This window comes from Erpetoichthys calabaricus, chromosome 16, assembly GCF_900747795.2.
Source record: "Erpetoichthys calabaricus chromosome 16, fErpCal1.3, whole genome shotgun sequence".
NCBI lineage: Eukaryota > Metazoa > Chordata > Cladistia > Polypteriformes > Polypteridae > Erpetoichthys > Erpetoichthys calabaricus.
This window is the reverse complement of record NC_041409.2, coordinates 26,717,335-26,737,296: the sequence shown is the minus strand read 5'-3', so window position 1 is coordinate 26,737,296 and position 19,962 is coordinate 26,717,335. Positions and strand designations below refer to the sequence as shown.

The window sequence follows — 19,962 nt, the reverse complement described above, 5'->3', positions numbered from 1 at the left end:
AAGAGCCCGCAAACCCCCCCCCCGCCCCACACACACACAAGCAACGGACGGGACACACACAAAGAGGAGGATTTAATCCCATTGCACACGAAATGGGACGCACACAAAGAGGAGGATTCAACAAGCCACAAGCACACACAAAAAAGAAGCCGCGAGCACCACACAAAGCCCATTGGACACGAAACGGGACAGACTACGGACATAGCACACGAAACGTACACAAAAACGACGATTCAGACCCACGACCACAGTAACATAAATAACAAATGACACACAAAGCCCCATTTCTAAATGAACCGTCCGTATTAAACATACATCATCTCAACACGTTCACAATATGCAGCATAGGTAGATCTCATTACAATGAGGCACTATTAACCGTTCAACCGCAGAAAAGGCTACATATTAACAGTGAGTGCGATCCTCCTTATTACTTATCCATATTTCTCACGCTCAAGAACAAACAAGTCATGAATTCACGATCACAGGTACAAAACGATACCGCTCGGATAATGGGACCAAACACAATTCACAATATGCAGCATAGGTAGATCTCATTACAATAAGGCACTATTAACCGTTCAACCGCAGAAAAGGCTCCATATTAACAGTGAGTGCAATACTCCTTATTACTTATCCATATTTCTAAAAGAAAAAATGTCTCGGCTCCAAAAACGCAAAGCGCAACTAAAGCTTCTAACTAACGATGTGCCTGAAAGTAAAAACTTTATGAACTGCATTAGATCCTACAATAGTTCATTTGCTTTTGCATCTACCGGAGTAAATATCAGGCCACCAAAAGGCAATGGCCCATACTGCTTTCGCATATGTGCACAAATACTGCATCGCATTGGAACAGTGCACCCTGAAACAAATCAACAACGCAAATATGCACAAATCTACGACCACAGTAACATAAATAACAAGTGACACACAAAGCCCCATTTCTAAATGAACCGTCCGTATTAAACATACGTCATCTCAACACGTTCACAATATGCAGCATAGGTAGATCTCATTACAATGAGGCACTATTAACTGTTCAACCGCAGAAAAGGCTCCATATTAACAGTGAGTGCGATCCTCCTTATTACTTATCCATATTTCTCACGCTCAAGAACAAACAAGTCATGAATTCACGATCACAGGTACAAAACGATACGGCTCAGATAACGGGACCAAACACAATTCACACTATGCAGCATAGGTGGATCTCATTACAATAAGGCACTATTAACCGTTCAACCACAGAAAAGGCTCCATATTAACAGTGAGTGCAATACTCCTTATTACTTATCCATATTTCTAAAAGAAAAAATGTCTCGGCTCCAAAAACGCAAAGCTCAACTAAAGCTTATAACTAACGATGTACCTAAAAGTAAAAACTTTATGAACTGCATTAGATCCTACAATAGTTCATTTGCTTTTGCATCTACCGGAGTAAATATCAGGCCAACAAAAGGCAATGGCCTATACTGCTTTCCCATATGTGCACAAATACTGCATCGCATTGGAACAGTGCACCCTGAAACAAATCAACAACGCAAATATGCTCAAATCTACATCCTAGATCCACATGACGCAATCTATCAATCAAAGTGCTGCATCGCAACAGGCATGGATTCAAAACGAAACACCTCCCGTCTCAGACATACGTTAACGGCAAGGAAGGCTACAAAGGGCTTCTCACACAGCACAGGCAAATCGATTACAGCTCCAAAACAACACGTCACAAATACTACACATGCAACAACGCGCCTCTCAAACGACACAAGCAAAACATACACCAGGAAAATTCATTCGGATTAATGAATGTCATTTGCAATCATTGTCATTCAGTTCACTTCCCTGAAGAAACAACTGGCAATACAAGTAATACATTTACACGTTGTTGTCAAAAGGGTCAGATTAGACTGCCTCCTTTACATTCATATCCTGAATATCTACAGAAGCTTCTAACTAACGATGTACCTGAAAGTGAAATCTTTATCAACTGCATTAGATCCTACAAATCGGTATCCACTATGAACATTAACGGTGGCACTGCACGTGACATCCGTCTTGCAAAAATGTTAATTATTGATGAATGTACAATGACATCCAGTCACTTACTCAACACCATTCATAAACTTCTACAAACGTTTATGAATAATGATATTCGCTTTGGAGGAAAGGTACTTTTATTAGGAGGAGATTTTAGACAGTGCTTAGCTATTCTTCCACATGCCATGCGCTCAGCTATTGTTCAGTGCACCTTAAAATACGCAGACAATTGGCATTGCTTTCAAAAGATACAGTTAGTAAAAAAGATACGATGTCCAGAACCAGATCATAACAATTGCTTATTACAACTGGGAGATGGTACACTCACCAATACAGATGGACTTCACCCACATATTATTACAATTTCTCAAGCCTTTATCTGCGACGACTTAGTTACAGACAGATTTGGAACAGCGATCTCATTAGACCAAATGCCCCTTTTAACACAACGCACTATATTATGTCCAAAAAATATTAATGTGGAAAACATAAATACCCAAGTCATTCCATTACTTCCTGGAGAGACACAACTCTTTATAAGCTCTGACAAACTTGACTCTGATCACAACAATAACCATCTTCATTGACCTTACAAGTTCTGACCTGGAATTACCTTTTACACTTAAACGGCGTGTACAAAGAAATTTTCCAGTAAACCTTTACACTGTGCCACACACTTTATTGTTTGCTTTCTATTTGCATCATCTACACCTTCACACTATTCTATATCTCATTCATACATCACGCTCTTTGTCATTCCCAACACCAGGGGTTGGCGAGCGAAGCGAGCAGGGGGCGGAGCCCCCTAGTGCTTAATGATTGAGTGACTCACCTGGAACGACGCTTTGGTGTCTGCCTTTGCTTTTGAATTCAGCTGAGTGAAAAATGATGGCTGTCCGATTAACTGCAATTTTAGTTCCCTCACCTTTTTCTTTTTCAGATTGCTTTACGGAAGGAAGTCAGTTTCATAGTTTTTATGAACAGTTTGAAAGTGCCTTTCCACATTTCCCTTCTTTGGAATAGCAATGATAGATTGACAGATCAGACAAACGCACTTCGATTGTGACATTGTGAGAAAATATTCCTCTTCCAATTCCACATGTCCAGCACCCCACTAACAATTTTTTTTTCATATCCCTTCATTAGTTGATATAAATTGGAAGGCTAACTAGATCACTTAGATCGCTGGAGTTTTGCAGTAGCTTGCGTGTTTGATCGTGCGTGCAGGATGACCTGTGTGTTAGAAGAAAAGAGATCTCAGACTGGCCGCCCTGTCAATCAAGTGTCAAATGCAATAGGGAGGATATATGATAGACTAACTTCTAAAAAAATTTTTTTTGAATGCAACGCAATCTACTTGCACTACCTTTCTGATCTACCGGTCGATCTCAATTGACGTATTGGGCACCCCTGCCCTACATGATGCAGGGGAACATCAACTTGGATGGTAAATCATATGGCCCTTTGGAAAGGCTACAAATTATTACCTTCCTGTAGCTCACTTACACAATGTTCAGTGGCAGTGCTGTGTTTTCCCAATCACAAATGAATAGTTGTGTGCACTGCTTGTACCATATACAAATCATTTTTCATTATGACATGTAAATTAGTCTTTTGTATGTAAAAATGTAAAAACACATACTTTTGATGTACGGTATATTTACTTTATTGCTTTGTCCCTAATTTCTTTTTATACAGTTTTCAGTGATATAATTTGCAGTATCTTTGCTAGGTGCAGATGCTAAACATAATTGAACATTATTAGCAGTTTACATGGAAACTATTCCAGTCAAGTAGATTTATTTAATGCATGTTTATCTGTATTTTATATTAACATCTTTAAAAGAACATGTAAAAAATGTTCTAATTTGCGATGGTCTTTTTATTGTATGTCTAGAGGTTATTTTCTCACTGGATGCCTCTGATGAATTTTTAAAGAAGCGCGTGATGAACCTTCCTGAGAGTGTTGTTGCTGGAACACATTATGCTCAAGACCAGTTTCTCCGCCGCTTAGCTTTATTTAGAGATCTCAATACAGAAGAGGACACTGTGCTCAACTATTTTGATGAGCTGGAAATTCATCCTGAGCATATTGGTAAGTCTTTTCAAAATGCTATATCCATTAAATAAATTTAATCAACCATGTTCATAAAGTTTATTCTTAATTTTTAGTTTTGGCCACATTTTAATTACATCTAAAAAAGTACTATGTTAACCAATCAATATTTCAAATAAACCAAAAACAACAAGTAAAGAACCGAGAAAATGAGCTAGCAAGAGGGAAAACAGAATGGTGGGGTAAAGGAGATGTAAGTGAGGTACCACTAACAATCAGCACAGAAGAAAAGTGCAGATAATAGAAAAAAGCTGAAAGATGAATGCCAAAACGAGACTGAAAAATTAAGGCCAGAATCAAGGCAGTGAGGAAAACTGGGCGACCACTTAATGGTGCAGTAATGAGATTGTGGGTTCGCTTCCCGGGTCCTCCCTGTGTGGAGAGCGCTTTGAGTAGTGAGAAAAGCGCTATATATATGTGAAGAATTAATTATTATTATAGCAATACAATTATTAAAGATGAGCGACTTCACATGCCATTTGGGTATGTTGCCTAATTTCCATTCAGTGTTATATCCTAGGTGTATTTTAGAGATTTTAAGATTAAAATTGGCACATAAAATTGAATTTACTTTCTAGGTGAGAATTGCCATGGTACAAGACAATGGCACACTCAGACGCACACATTTATGATATGGCAGTTTTAATTTTTTAGTAAGAAATGGCAGTATATCTTTATTACTGTGGTAAAACCCAAATAAAAATTCAGACAGAACCCAAAAAACACTGTAGCCAGGAATTAAGTGTACCTTCTTTACAACGTTACTGACCACTCCTGGTGTCCTTTATTCGCTTATTAACTAGCACAACAAACTTGAAAATACCTTTCATATTTAGTAAAAATATCATTAGTTCAAAATAATGAAGCCCTCCATTTTCAGAACCCAAATACTCAAATTGAAGGTTTCCGAGAAAGTTGATCCTTGCTGCATTAGGTACGAGGCAGGCACCAGCCCCTGTTGCAGGCCACACTCGGCAAACATATTCACATATTTACTCGTTCACAACAGCATGTTGTAGACCAAAAAGGCACAGGAAAGTCTGGCACAGAGAAAAGTATTGGTTTTATTTGAACGCTGTCTCTTTGACTAGTAAGGCAGACTACTGTGTCACCGTGCGGCCCCAGTTATATTATTTTAAAGATCTTCTTACTACTCAAATTATCCAAAGTGAAACACTGATACAGAGGAAAGTCTAAAAGTAGCAATGCTCTATCATTTCAAATATCATTTCACTTGTATGGGCACTCTCATGTTCAGTAATGAGTAAGATGTGATCTATTTAAAAGGTATCTTTTAAATTTAAACTGTTTTTGGTTAGATGTTTCCACCAGTGAGGATCCTGAATACGAGGCCACAATTCAGAAAATGAAAAAAATAATTGGAAAACCTCGAAACTATGGTCTTACTCCAGAAGAGCAGGCAGAGCTTGACAGGAAGTTGGTAGATGAACGTTTGAAACGTGAAGCCACTGAACAAGCTGAAAGAGAAAAAAAAGAAGAACAAGAGAAGGCTGAAAGAGCATTACGTTTGGAGGAATGGGTAAGAAATCTAGGGAGTAGGAGAAGGTATTTAACCTATATGCTTTCTAATATTTTTATTAAATAACACGTATTAATACTTAGATGTGTGACTACCCTTATGTCTATTATTTTAGTTCAGCTTCACGTGGGCATGCAAATAATTGTAGTGATCTCTACATTTACATAAAATAAACTAACAAGTTCTTTTCTGCCTCCCCTCACCTGTCTTGGAACATAAATACTTACGTGCCATTTTCTTATTCTCACTCAGAATAAACGTCTTGAAGAAGTGAAAAGGCAGGAACACGAGATGCTTGAAGCTCAATCTATTCCTCTAAGAAATTACCTCATGAGAAATGTCATGCCAACTCTCACCCAAGGACTGATAGAGTGTTGTAAAGTTAGGCCAGATGATCCTGTGGACTTTTTGGTAAATACAAAGATATATAAAAATATAAATAAGAGACTTTTAAACAAATAAAAACTGAAATTAAATCTGTTCTTCAAGAACATAACTTTCTCAGCTCCATTTAAAACAAGTCAGGATTTTTGGTGTTTTTGGCAACATACTGTAAGTTTTATTATTATAATTTTTTTTATTACTGTGTAATTAGTTGTTGCCTTTAAACAAGGTGACTTACAAAATCTCATCACTCTCTGTATGAAGAATTGCTTCTCAGGCTTTCATCTATAATGGCTTTCCACTGTTGTCCTCAAATATAAGATTCACTATTTAATTGTAGGAATTATGATAAATCAACTTTATTGGTCTTAATAAAGATCTTAAAAGTGTTTTCATACATTGATTGCACAATATTTGCACTTGGACATAAAAAAACCAAGCCATCTAATACGTTGTTTTATATATGCAAGTGAGAATTATCTTAACATGCTCAAAATGCATTTTTGTTTTTTTAATATATGTAGTACCAGTTATTTTTTTTAAATCCAACCAAAAAAAAAGTACTATATTTGTCCCTCACACACACATATACATACTGTATATATACTTTTTTTTGCTGTATCAAGGATTTTCTCAAATTTAAAAATTAATTAATATACTATTACAATATTCTTATTTCTTATTTTGAATCTACAGTACTGCCATAGCCTTTTAATTCACTTCATTTTATCGTCTGATCTTACTTTGCAGTCTTTTACATGATGTTAAAAAAAAACAGACATTAAGATATATATATATATATATATATATATATATATATATATATATATATATATATATATATATATATATATCCCACTAACAAGGAATTTGTGATTGAGGCTGGTTAAGTACAATGATACCAGGTTAGTTTTCAGTGCCAGTGGCCATCATGTAATGCCTAATTTCTAGCATTACACTGCATACTTTATTCCTCCGTCTATATACAGCATTTGGATTTGCTTTCAGTAATGCTTCTTTGACATACAGCAATATACCTTTCAAATCATATGTGGTCACTGGGCATGGATCATAGGGTCACATCCTACTTGGTGCTGATGCTAATTTTTCCCTTTCATGACACTTGTAGACAGTCACCCAGCAAAACTGGGAATAACTGTACACATCTCAGGTTGGAAGCTGAAACTAAGATGCATTTTCTCTTTGCACATATTTATGCCCCATTGTGAACTGTATCATTTACAATGAAAGAGAAAGTATTATTTTACAGTATGTATGCCATCTTTGACTTTTTTTGTTTTCATTTACTTTATTAGTCCCTTATGAAATATATTCTGCTGATCTATGATGAGTAGATTGTTGAATTCCTCAAGCTACAAATCTGCTGCATTCCCAAATAAAATACAAGCAGGCAGACATACATACAGCCAAGGTTAAACTTGATGAATTGCTGAAATACTCTAATGTTGCTTTATTGAGAAAGCATAAACTTTCATATTATTCCTTTTGTTTTTTTTATTTTAGGCAGAGTATCTCTTCAGAAATAATGCAGAATTGGACTGAAAATATTTTAATGCAACCATCTGAAAGAACTAATGAAGAAAATAAAATTGTGCTGGCCTAACACTGTTGGATGGAGTGTATATATTTAAAGTTATTACAAGTATAAAATACGGATAGATGTCTGTATTGTTGTAATAATTACATTTGTAATCTTAAATAAACTCATTTGGATTTTGATTTGTATGATGCAGATTGAAATATGAAAACAGACAAAGAAAGTTAAACAATATACAGTATGTTTCTCTTGAATTGTAGGCATATTATACAGTATATTCACCTTACTCTTGAATTGTAGGTGCTTTTATACACATCACTGCATTATTCGCACAAGTAATTCCTAAACATCTACTATGAATTTATTTTTTTCAAAATAGCAAGTTAACTCATATTTCTGAAGTGCTTCTCTTTCCATCTTGAATTGTGCTGTCTCAATTTTTAACTGGCTTGGGCATACTAAACCAGTTTATCTATTAACATGGGAAATGTTACCAAATGGCACTGCCCAAAACAGTCTAAATTGTTTTTTTTTTAGTTTAAATTTTATTGACCTTGATATAAAAAGATAAAAGACAAACACATTTTCCTATGCAGTAGATATTATAAAAATTTTTAATATAACTTCCACTGATTTGTTAAAAGTTTAGGTTTATAAATATAGATATGCACAAAAAAGTGATTGCCACACTTAACAACTGTATTTATTGAACTGCAAACCAAAATACCTTTGTGGTGAATATTCTTTTTTTGAAATTTATAATTAAATTTAGAATTAGTGTGTTCTTTTATATAAGTATGCAGTTGGGGTGTACCGATAATCTCCTTTCAGACTAAGGACAATGAACAGATGAAAACATTTTACTTCTGTTTAATGTCAAAAAGCTTTTATCCTGATGTAGTGTGTATGGAAATCACTTTATTAGCTCCACTTCTTGTTTGAAAATGATAAAAAAAAAAAAAAAAAATTTCAATCTACTAGTATCTATTAAGCTTAACAGTTAAGGAACATATACTACAAATGTTAAGCAAAACTGCATATGATTTTAGACCGACTAATTGAAAAGAAAAAACAATTACAAATTATTAATTTTAAAATTTGCTGCTATTTGGCTTAATCCGGTTTCAGGTTCGTGAAGAGATGGAACCCAAACTAGCACCGATGTTTATTGATGTGTTGTTACATTAAAAACAAACATTTAATTTAAACTACACCGAATGTACATTGCTTTACAGAAGGATGAAACCTTCTCCTTTTTTTTGGTATGATGACAGTCAGCTGAAAATGATTTCACAAATTAACGCTTCGTAAATCAATCAGATCGTCTCGTAAATAAGAGAAAATGCAATTACGGCTTGCATTTGAAAGCTGAAGTCGGCAAACAGGTGCATAACATTGGCAATTCAATATTACTCTATTTTATTATGGGTATTTATAATTTAAAAGTCAAATATTCCAGTTTCTTAAAATATCTTGGAGTAGATGAGGCAATCTATATCAATGCCTATATAAAAAACAAGCGTAAGCCAAGTACGAAATGTAGAACTGATCAGGATAAGATAAGTAAACGACGACGGATGCATAATTCCAGATGTCTGATAAGAAATACGAAGAACCGAAAGCTGCAACTAATAAGTATAACCGGGTCCGTTTATACTTTTATTTAACCAAAGTCGTTATTCTGGTTATCTCTGAATTGTATTTAATCATAGATCTGCCACTTTCTCAAAAAATGTTTAAACACCTTTTTTTGGTGAATCGCATACGAACATTTTCTTTACAGCTCTCTGTTTGATGATCTAATGTGTGTTATTAGAATACAAAACAACTCGCGATTGAAAAAGTTCTCATTACGTTAATTATCTGCTGCTGAATCACCTGACACATACAGGGGCGTCTAGAGTGGAGCTCCACACCTGCAGTAGCTGCAGCCTACCATATACTCTTGGACTCGTATGCACCATTACGTAAAAGCGTCTGTACGTTTTACGTCTGACGTCATTCCCAAAGGTTGCTGTGGTAGCGGCAGCGCCATGTTGAGACGTAAAAGAAGAAACGACAACAATAGTGAAAAAGCTTAGTTGAGGAAATTTGTTTTTTTGTTATTTTTGTACCCAGGCAATTGTACATAAAAATTAAACTTTATCATGACCAGGGCGGTCTTGGGTGTTTAATAGTTCGCGCTGGAGTTACCATGCCTTTGTAAGTACACTGCAAGGTATTGCATCTTTCAATAATGGAAAAGTGTTTTTCATCACCCTGGAGCAGAACGAGAGGCCTTCCGAGTTTGACTACAGAAAATAACGTCTACCATCAGAAAGCAAGCAAGCAGAAGAGAAGACAAATTAATTTGTTTACTAGAGTGGTCCATTTTCCACTTTAATTATGTAAACCAGTACAAAACAGTATTCATTTGTAGGTACCCTTACCAACGCGGTACTTTGTTTTTCCTGGTTTAACATGTGTGTGTGTGCGTGCGTGTGTTTGTGGAGTAAATTTAGGCATTCGTTCATGACTTGTGTACTTCAGTTGAAATAAAAAAGCATTTTGGAAGCGGCGGAGGCTCGTTAATCGTCTATTTTCTCAATTTGAATGCTTTAAGCAAACGTGATGTGTCCCAGTTGGAAGACATCCACCTGTAAGGTATTAACGGGGAGTAAGATCATTTGCAATGAGAAACTAATTTCGTTTTTTTATTTGATCGACTCTTCTTTACAATTTTCTGATTACTTGTTTTGGGCTTGATGGTTGACCTTTTGCGCTAATCAACAATACACATTTTATTGTTAACAAACTTGAAACGAGGCCCTGTTCACTTGAGCGAACGCAGTCAACAAATGTTTAGGTGTAGAATACACATTGTTAATGTAGCGGTCTTAAAATGTAGATATTTATGAAATTGCAGTTTTATTACATGTCTTTAACAGTGGATAAAAGTTGTCTAGAAAATATCTTAACATATAATCCACAGAGTGACAATTTCAAAAAAGCATTGAGGTTATGATGAATAGAACGTAAACAAGATTATTAAAACAAAAGAGTACAACTATTCCCGAATTTATCCAGTTACGATTTTTCTATATTCAGTGCGTCCCACCGAAAATCAAAGAAACAAATGACCTGCACCTGTATGGCATTCATATGTGGTAACTTAACATGCATTTCCTGCCGCTTTACGTTTGTTGGCATGGACGTTTGTAAGCACTTTGTTTATGCATTTCTATTTTTTGTCACAATTTGTAAATAATAATAAAAAAAAAAGTAATGAAACTTTTGTATAGGTTTTTTTTTTTTTTTTTTTTGACAAAATGTTATTTGTATGAAAGTAAACCTCTGCAATAAATTGAAAACTTCTAGTCTCCTTTTTTGTGATGCAGACTGCTGCAAGGCAAGTGAGCCACAGTGAATGTAGGAAAGAAAGGTCAATTAATTTTAAGACAGATCTTTCTCCTCAAATACAGGTTGACATTTTCTGCATATCTTAGTATATATACCGAAATAGTATAATGGTATGTCATGTTGTTAGATTATTCTCAGAGATTACTTTTTTTTTGTATATAGAACTTTATGAAAAAGTTTCTGTATTACAGAGAATATTTTTGTTTTTGCTTGATTATGCAGCAAATAAATGTACAGTCTGAAACAAATTAACAAACATAAAATAATTACTTTTTACATAAATGTATTTCTATTTCATCATTAAAGAAATGCAAAAAACAGTCTTATTGGTGTGATTGTGTTAAGTGCAATTTCAGATATTGGACATTTATTGTTTTCTTACCTAATTATTTGACATCATTATGTCAGTAATTAAAAATTGGGTTTGCTCCCATACTTACATATATAGATTTTTGTGTTACCATCTTGTTTTAAAATGTATTATTGACTACTACAAGGGTGTCCGGCAGCTACAGTATACCAAATCAAGAATTAAACAGAACTAAGTGCTTTTTCTCAAATCCCTTATTTTCCCAAAAAGTGAACTTTATTTTCCAACATGTCAGCATTTTTTTTTCCCCACGATATCGGTGGCTTTTGAAATTTTCGTTTTGGTTAAAAAATATGCAGTATTTTTATTTACCTGTCTTAAGTCTCATATATTTAGCTCTCTCACTTAATACACATCATAACAGGCAGTGTTACAAATTACAAAACTAGTTACTCAAAATATTTTTTACAGCCCTGTAGTAAATCAAGCATCACCACAACCTGCAAAGCATTATGGCATCACTTCACCAATTAGCCTTGCCCCTCCCAAGGAGTCTGACAGAAGTCTTACTCAGAAACTGACTGAGGCTTTGAAGCCTTATGGGGTATTTGAAGAGGAACTGGAACTTCAGCGGAGGTAAACATTTTTACATTCCTTTCTCAATTTGTAGAGAAGATGTGTTTAACATAAGAAAATTATTGTATTTCTTTATATAGTAATGCATATTTATTTTGTGGTTACCGATACTGGAAACTGTTTAAGTGACAAAATTGTATAGTTGTTACTATTTTATTTCCAGAAGAAAAGTATAGCAGTTATTAAAAATATGAATTGAATTTTATTAAAAAGAATCGCAAGAAAATTAAAGCTCATTTTCATGTTTTGTTTACATTTTTGTGAAAATAATTTTGAGTTATAAGAAAAAATAGCAAACTAATTACCATTTTTTTCTGTTTTGTGTAGAATTTTAGTTTTGGGAAAGTTAAACAGTTTGGTTAAAGAGTGGATCAAAGAAATCAGTGAAACTAAGGTAAATGTATACTACTTTGGATATGTATATCTGTTTGCAGGCCAGGATTAGTGTATATGAGCTCAGTGGAAGTGTTCTCATCTTGACAGAACTACCTGAAAGATTTATTTTTATCTAATAATAAAGTATGGATAATACAGTGACAAGCTACTTTAAAGATACCATGTTTATTGAAGACTTTATACCTTTTTTAGGGGGCAAAGTTGAGTGATGTACTGTAGGCATTAATATTTCCTAACAGTTTAAATTTACCTATATTCAGTTTGAAAGCATTGGTTTCAATCAGTAGGGTAGATAATATGCATGAATTTGTTGTAGTTAATATATATATTGTATTTCTGTGCTGGCAGAAGTTTGCACACTGTTCAGTTTAGTGTTGTATAAGTGTTAAAGTTGCATTGATTTGGCTGGTTCATTTGATTAACGTCTTTTTTGTATTTTTATATTTCCATTTAGAATTTACCATCATCTGTTATTGAAAATGTTGGTGGGAAAATTTTCACATTTGGCTCCTATAGATTAGGAGTTCACACAAAAGGTATTTGTTGTCTATTTTCTGTGATACTCTAAATGAAAAGGAGACAAGGCAAACACATCTAAAGTGTGTGGAATAGTAATTCATTGTATTTTTATTAAGAGCACTTCCAAGTATAAGCCCAGCACACTGTGCAGTATTTGAATTAAAGATACAGTATGAATGAAACAATCTTCATTTGTTGTTTTGAACTTGGATAAATTAATTTTCTAGGTGCTGATATTGATGCGTTGTGTGTTTCTCCTCGTCACGTGGATAGATCAGACTTTTTCACTTCATTTTATGAGAAGCTTAAGCAACAGGATGAAGTCAAAGATTTAAGGGTTGGTATCAGAATTTATATGTACATATGTATTGAAATTATGACATTTAGTAAAGACCAGTTTAGTTTTTATGTGTGAACTTTATTTTAAACTGTATGAATTGGTAATTAAATTTTTAAGCACTAATTGCATGATTTTTATAGCAAAATTTTCAACTTGCTGTGGGTTTATTCAGTTTGCACAATATTTTAACTCTTGTACTTAAAGTATTTTAAACTGAGTCCACCACTTATAAATTTTAGTTTATATGATTTGCTTTGATAGGTGTTATGTCAAAAGTAAAAAAAAAAAAAAAAAAAAATGCAATAATACATTTTTCATTTAATTTTATTTTTTTGAAGGCTGTAGAAGAAGCATTTGTTCCTGTAATAAAACTTTGCTTTGATGGTATAGAGGTAAGGGTTTCGTTTTAGCTTTACACACACATACAGATTTAATTTTGCCTTCAAAAATTTTTTAGTGCGTTGCACAATTGTGTCTATATGTTTACCTTTCCTTCTAGATTGATATTTTGTTTGCACGATTAGCTTTGCAAACAGTCCCAGAAGATTTGGATCTTTTAGACGATGGATTACTTAAAAATCTTGATATCCGGTGTATACGAAGTCTTAATGGTGAGTATCTTCAATTTGTAATCTCTTCTTTTTTTGTAGTTTTTTTTTTTTTTCTGGATTTGATCTTATTTTCCATTTTAATTTAACATTTAAATATTGTGTTAGACTGTCTGTTGTATCTATATTTTTTCATAGGCTGTAGTATTCACTTGTAGTTGTTGCTCCAATGACAATTTGTGATTCCACTGTATATTTTTAGATGTCATTGTGTAGATGGGGACAAATAAAACACACTTATCTGAATGTCCTAAGGGGAAACTAAAACTTTTACAGAAACTTAGAGCAATACGGCTATTTACTTATTTAAGACCATGTTGATATGTATGTAAGCAATTAAGTGGCTGTTCAGACATTTAAGGATAGAAATAATTAGGATATGACATTCTGCAGAGTTTTTCATAATTATTGTTTTTAACAAGTGCTTCTGACTAGTACCCAAAATCTATAAAGCTGTTTCAAAATGTGACCCGCAATAAAAGGTAATCAGTTCTGTAAGTTGAATTGATCCATTGAATTCAGCCCCATAAACACACAAAGACTTGCACAAATATACACACCCTTTGTAAACTGAGTGTGCATGACAGAATAGAAGACATTTTTACCTCCTTGAAAATAATTGTGTAATTTTTTATGGATTAAAATTAAATATGTATGGGAGGAAATTCAATTGTGATATGTAGGAGGATGCAGAATGTTATTTATAAAAGAACAAATGTTTTATGAAAATCTAGCTCCCTCTGTATTGATGACGGAGGTGGCTTCCTGCATTCTATTTATTCTCAAAGTTAAGAAAATTGTATTTTGCCTCATAATATTGTATGTTAGATGAACCTGACAATTTGTTTACATTAGTTATTCACATATGCATGTTCAGCATCATAAACAGTGCCTATGTGAAATATTATACTACTTTAAAAAGAAGTGACCTAATATCCTCTTCTGTTCTTGTTTATTTGACTTTGCTCTATTTTCTTCATTGCATAAACCCCATCCCAACCTTAGCTCCATTGAAATCCTACTTTTTTTTTTTTAATGTAATAACTGTATTTCAGTCGGACCTTTACAAATGTACAAATTCCATTGTTCACATATGTTAACCTATCCCCAATAATATTTCTGTTTCTTTAACTCTCTTGTAAGTGAATTTAAGTTAACAATTAATAAAATGATAAGAACCAGCTCCAATGTATAGATAGATAGAATTCTTTATTGTCATTATGCATACACTTAACAAAATTTTTTGTTGGTAGGACTTGGCTTCAAGGTAGAATACTTAAAATACACAATACACTATAAATAATAAAATAAAATAGTATAAAAGACAGCAGCAATAAAACATTATCAAGTCCAGGCTTTTCCTGAGGTAGTACGGCTGCAGAGACTAGTGATCTGTGTGTGTGGGTCTGCAGGGAAGGAATACGAGTGTGTGTGTTTGATTACAAGGGAAAGTGCGTTTTCATGTCTACAGGGGCGAAGGTTGGGGTAGATGTAGGTGTGTGTATCAGCAGGGGCAGATGGACTTCACAGCTCTGGGGACAAAGCTGTCTTTCAGTCTGCTGGTTCGAGTTTTTACGTGTATAGGCGAAGCGTATACATAAACCGTGAATCTGCACCATGTTACAAGAATGCCTTAATATTTGTTAAAATGTGATTTTTATTCTCGATTTGTTTTTTCTAAATTACCTTAATTTGCATTTGGGGACACTGGGTTACATTAGCCTTAAATTAAGATTATATTATTCATGGTAAAAATAACTTCTATTTGAATATATTCAAATGTAGGATAAAAATTCTGGGTGCTACGTGTATTTCTGTATGCTTTTTAAGTTTTAGTAATGTTTTCACTTTTTTTTTTTTGCAGAGCATGAAATGTTTATTGCTCATGCATAGTTGTTTAAAATTGCAGCTTTCACATGAATGTGACATTTGAAAACCTAGTCCTTTTCGAAACACATCATGCAAACTGACATAATCAAAGAATGGGGTATGGTTGCCACTGCCTGTTTATATCTTTAATGCATATAAAACACATAATGCATCACACTCTTCCACCAACAGTTTAAAATATGCATCAGCAAAGCAACAGAATATCTTATATATAAACCTCTACGCGTGGAAGTGTGTGTCTGTCTGGCCTAGAAGTGACAGGTGGAGTCGGGGTGAGGACTCTACCTCCGAGAAAACAGAAAACTCGTTTAGTCGCTAATAACACAAGCGGGGCCAGCACATCAGCAAAACGAAACCTCCGAAAGAAAGACAAAGTTACTTTTCCTTCTGCCACTAATTCTAGGACCCCGGGCTTTTCACAGCTAGTGTGATAAAAGTCTGCACATGGACGTTTTTTCACTGTACTGTTCACATCTTTCATAATAGAGCCACACCATCACCAAAGGATTCAGCCTGTGACAAAAAAAGCCTGTTATTTTAAAGTACAAAATTACAAAGTGTGTGTGTGTGTGTATATATATATATATATATATATATATAATATACATTTTTCACGCAGCGGTTTCTTGAGTGATGGATGTTAGCTTTACCAAAGTAGCTGGGTTACCTTCCCTTCCACAACATTTTTTTGTTTGTGTTTTTAGGTTATTTTGACATGCCCTTTCAAATTGATCTGCTGTGTGTGTGTATGTATGTTTCTTGCAATTTACAGTAGTACTGTATAAATATTACACAGTTGCTACAACAAAAAGAGGCTACATCCTTATTAAAGTAAATTGTAAAATATGTAGATTATAACTGTAAAAAAGCTGTTTCAAGATAGCGGGTCTTTTAAGATTGTTGTGTCTCACTTAACATTGTTGGCAGGTTTTTCTTAACAAAACGTAGCTTTTCAGTTTTCTCGCTAAATAATCTGTTTATTTCATTTAGCAAGTGTGGAACAGGGATGAAAAAATATTTGTTGTCTGTACTCTTGCAGGGTGCAGAAAGGTAATCTTAAGCAAGTGCAGGAAAATTACTCTTACTGGTGTGCTAGTAAAAAGTTGTCTTTTTGCCTTTTGAAACCAGTGCTTCTGACAGGTCGCTTTTGAGATACTGAAGGGGTGCTTGGGGTTTACACTACTTGAAAACTCTTCTCTAGTATTTCATCATGTACCACAAATAGAGAACTGCAGAATATTTTCTCTGATGACATGCTGTGTTTGTGCTCACGTAATCTCAGCCTCCTCTTAAGTTTTATTCCTCTTTTTTTAAAACATTGTGTAAACTGTAAAATTTCCCTTGCTTGTTCGTTTGTGAAATTGTGATTCTTGTTGAAATTACTTTCCTTGTGACTTGTGTTTGAAAGTTTTCCTTGGGTATTAATACAGTGTACCAAAAAAAGGACAAGAAACGTGTATAATTATTTAAGTATTTATACTGCTATATTTTGTAATTTTTTTTTTATATATATTTTATCATGATTGTAGTTTGAAGAAATTTAATAATTAACTAATATGTATATTAGACATTTAATTAGAGCAGTAGCTGCTGGCATACCTTGGAATTGAGCACTGTAACCACATAGTAAAAAGGCTTAATGAGCATGTCATTGAATCCTCTCTGAATGGCCTCTAAAATAGTATTTTTTGCACATCATTTTTTCCTTCTAGTCTTTTCAGTAAAACAGTTGATGGGATGTCTTCTACAGTGGTCACTATAAATGGGCTTATCTTTTTAACTCTCCTCACACCTTCTGAGGAGCTTACAAAAATGTTTCCTCTCAAATGTTTTTTTCAGGGTCTGCGGCATTTTCGTCTAAAGTATGTTTATGCTGTCAAAAGACTTTATACCTTATAGTATGTGCTCTTCCAACTTCACATCCTGTTGTGTTTATTTGCCTCATTTAATTGAGTTTGTACACTCTGAAGCCAAGAGTATTCAAGTGAGGCAGATGTCCATCTATTTTTCATTCCATTGCTACAATATAGTTTAGGCTTCACTGGGAGAGCACCTCTTTATTTACTGCTACTGGGAGCATATGAGCCATGTAAGATAGGCTGGGTAGATAAGTATCTTCCATTGTCTTTGAAAATTTGGCTCATTGTTTTCTTTAATAACATGGACTTTGCTTTTAAGAAGTTTCAATTTTTAAGGAATTTCTTAAATGCCACTGTGAGGACATGGATCTAGAAAGTTCTTGCACATGAAGAATATATTCTTTAAGTGAAGATCTGACTCGATCATCTTAGCAGCCAAGCTCAAAAATGCCGTTGTGCTCACATAAGAACTCTAGTTGTTCCTTGTAAGACCTATTGAGGTTGTGTTTCCCTAGAGGAGAGGTCTTACTGTATGAGATAACACAGAACCATTCAATTCTGGTATTGAAATGTCTTAAAGACAAGACTTTTTTTGTAGATTATATTGTGAATTAGTCTTTCTGCAATAGCAAAAAAGGGTCCTCTAAAACTGATTTCCAGGGATTTATTCATAATGATTTTTGGCTTTTGTATATGATCATTATGGTTATATTTGTTCTTGTCAAGACAATCCTATTGATGATGGCTAAGACATATTTGCTGCATTTACCAGTTTGTTGGTTCTTGTTGCGTTATTGAAAGTCTGTGTTCTTAGTAGAGTGATTGTACTCACAAGTGTCCTATTAAACTAATCCAGCAAATCTGTTGTTTTCAGATAGTTAGGTACTTTTTCACAGGAGCAATTTATTCAACATTTTTCACTTTGGATGATATCCAGTACTGTGCGTACCCTCATCTTAGCATACGTATCCATCTATCTTCCAATCCTAGGGCAAGGTAGCAGAGCAGATAGTCTACAAATTGGGCAGGCTAATTGGTCAATTGTAAGCTGATGGCTTCCCAATAAGGCAAAGCCTGTTCCATTTTGATCGTACTGTATGTAAGTCAGTGAGCCCGAGACCCCAAACACAAGCACAAAAAACTGCCCCAGGTTCAAACAAAGTGTTTTATTACACAAATATCTTGTTTACACAAGTCGTCTCTACATCCTCTCTCTTTCTCTCGCCACCTCCCCGCTCTCCTCCAGTCGAGTGTTGCCTTCCTTCATCCCAGCTCTGACCTTTTTATTGGGGACATGGAAGTACTTCCTGTATCAGGGTTTTGCCCATTAGTACAATGTGGAAGTGCTTCCAATGTCCCAAATAGTTGTAGTGTAACTCCCTCCATCGCCCTCTTGTGGCACTCACAGACCCCAGCAGGGCTGCATTACTAAACTACAATTTCCAGCATTCCCTGTTGGTATCCTATTGGGCATCTATATCCATCCAGGGTTGCAGCCATCAACTGTTCTTGGGTATTTAAACGGCCCCTGAGAGTGTCCTTCCCTTTTATCCTGACCAGGAAAGGTACCGTAAGTATAACCAGTCAGGATGTCTATCCATCCATCTGGGGCTTTGCCAGGGTGCCTGTAGATCCACCTGGGGTAGCCCGTCCAAGTAAGAATTCTTCCCTTTTCTTAGCCGGGATGCCCCTCTGTCCCATATGGTAGTTACTTTTAAACAGTTGTTACATTTGTAAGTGTTGTATGTTATTTTTAAAATTAGGTGAATTAGACAAAAGTTGCAGTTTCTCCTTTTTAGAAACAGCAGAGTTTCAGCTGCTTTGTTCCTGCAGATGTAAGTGGAGCCATATTCACATGCTAATAAAAGCTAAATTGGTCTCCGCCTCCAAGGAGAAGACACAGCTGTAGTATAACTCTAGGTAATGGTCATTTGACAATTCTTCTAACAGTTGATTTCACTGGACACAGCATATGTTGATGAATATGCTGGTGTTGCTTTCCAAGCGTGAAGTGCATCACTTGGGGAAAGCATGAGACTCGGCTGAAAGCCTAGTTCGGAATGGCATTCAGCAAATTCCCATAGCATATCTGACTTTTGGAGAGCATTTGTCTTTTGGAATAGGAAAAAATAGAGACATGTATGTGATCCCATTTTGGAAAAGCATAATACACCAAAATTAATATTTGTTCAAGTAAGGTAGTCCCAACAAAATCTTTCATACTATGCTCTTTACCTTTCCACATAGAATTCTACGGAGGATGTATGATGATATAACTCTTTCTAAGACTCCTGCCATCTTGTATTGCCCCACTTGCTAACAGAACTTGCAACAGTGAAGTCACGATATGGCAAATAAATGTCA

At 34.7% G+C, this 19,962-nt stretch overlaps 2 protein-coding genes across 3 annotated transcripts in view; both read left to right on the top strand.

The window, feature by feature from the left end:
• Positions 1-7,823, top strand: part of ak7b (adenylate kinase 7b) — a 28,214-nt gene extending 20,391 nt beyond the window's left edge. The window contains exons 15-18 of the mRNA XM_028821983.2: positions 3,941-4,138; positions 5,479-5,699; positions 5,952-6,110; positions 7,608-7,823. Coding sequence (XP_028677816.1) covers positions 3,941-4,138; positions 5,479-5,699; positions 5,952-6,110; positions 7,608-7,646 — 617 coding nt within the window. The 3' untranslated portion in view covers positions 7,647-7,823. The remainder of the gene's footprint in view (positions 1-3,940; positions 4,139-5,478; positions 5,700-5,951; positions 6,111-7,607) is intronic.
• A 1,212-nt stretch (positions 7,824-9,035) lies between these two features.
• papola (poly(A) polymerase alpha) overlaps positions 9,036-19,962 on the top strand; it is a 61,278-nt gene continuing 50,351 nt past the window's right edge. The window contains exons 1-7 of one of the 2 annotated variants that reach the window (XM_051919794.1): positions 9,036-9,286; positions 11,822-11,986; positions 12,314-12,380; positions 12,837-12,918; positions 13,129-13,238; positions 13,580-13,633; positions 13,741-13,852. In XM_051919794.1, the coding sequence (XP_051775754.1) occupies positions 9,066-9,286; positions 11,822-11,986; positions 12,314-12,380; positions 12,837-12,918; positions 13,129-13,238; positions 13,580-13,633; positions 13,741-13,852 (811 nt within the window). In that variant the 5' untranslated portion in view covers positions 9,036-9,065. Of the gene's footprint in view, positions 9,287-9,628; positions 9,844-11,821; positions 11,987-12,313; positions 12,381-12,836; positions 12,919-13,128; positions 13,239-13,579; positions 13,634-13,740; positions 13,853-19,962 lie in introns of those variants that run through there. The other variant, XM_051919795.1, reaches the window with a different exon arrangement.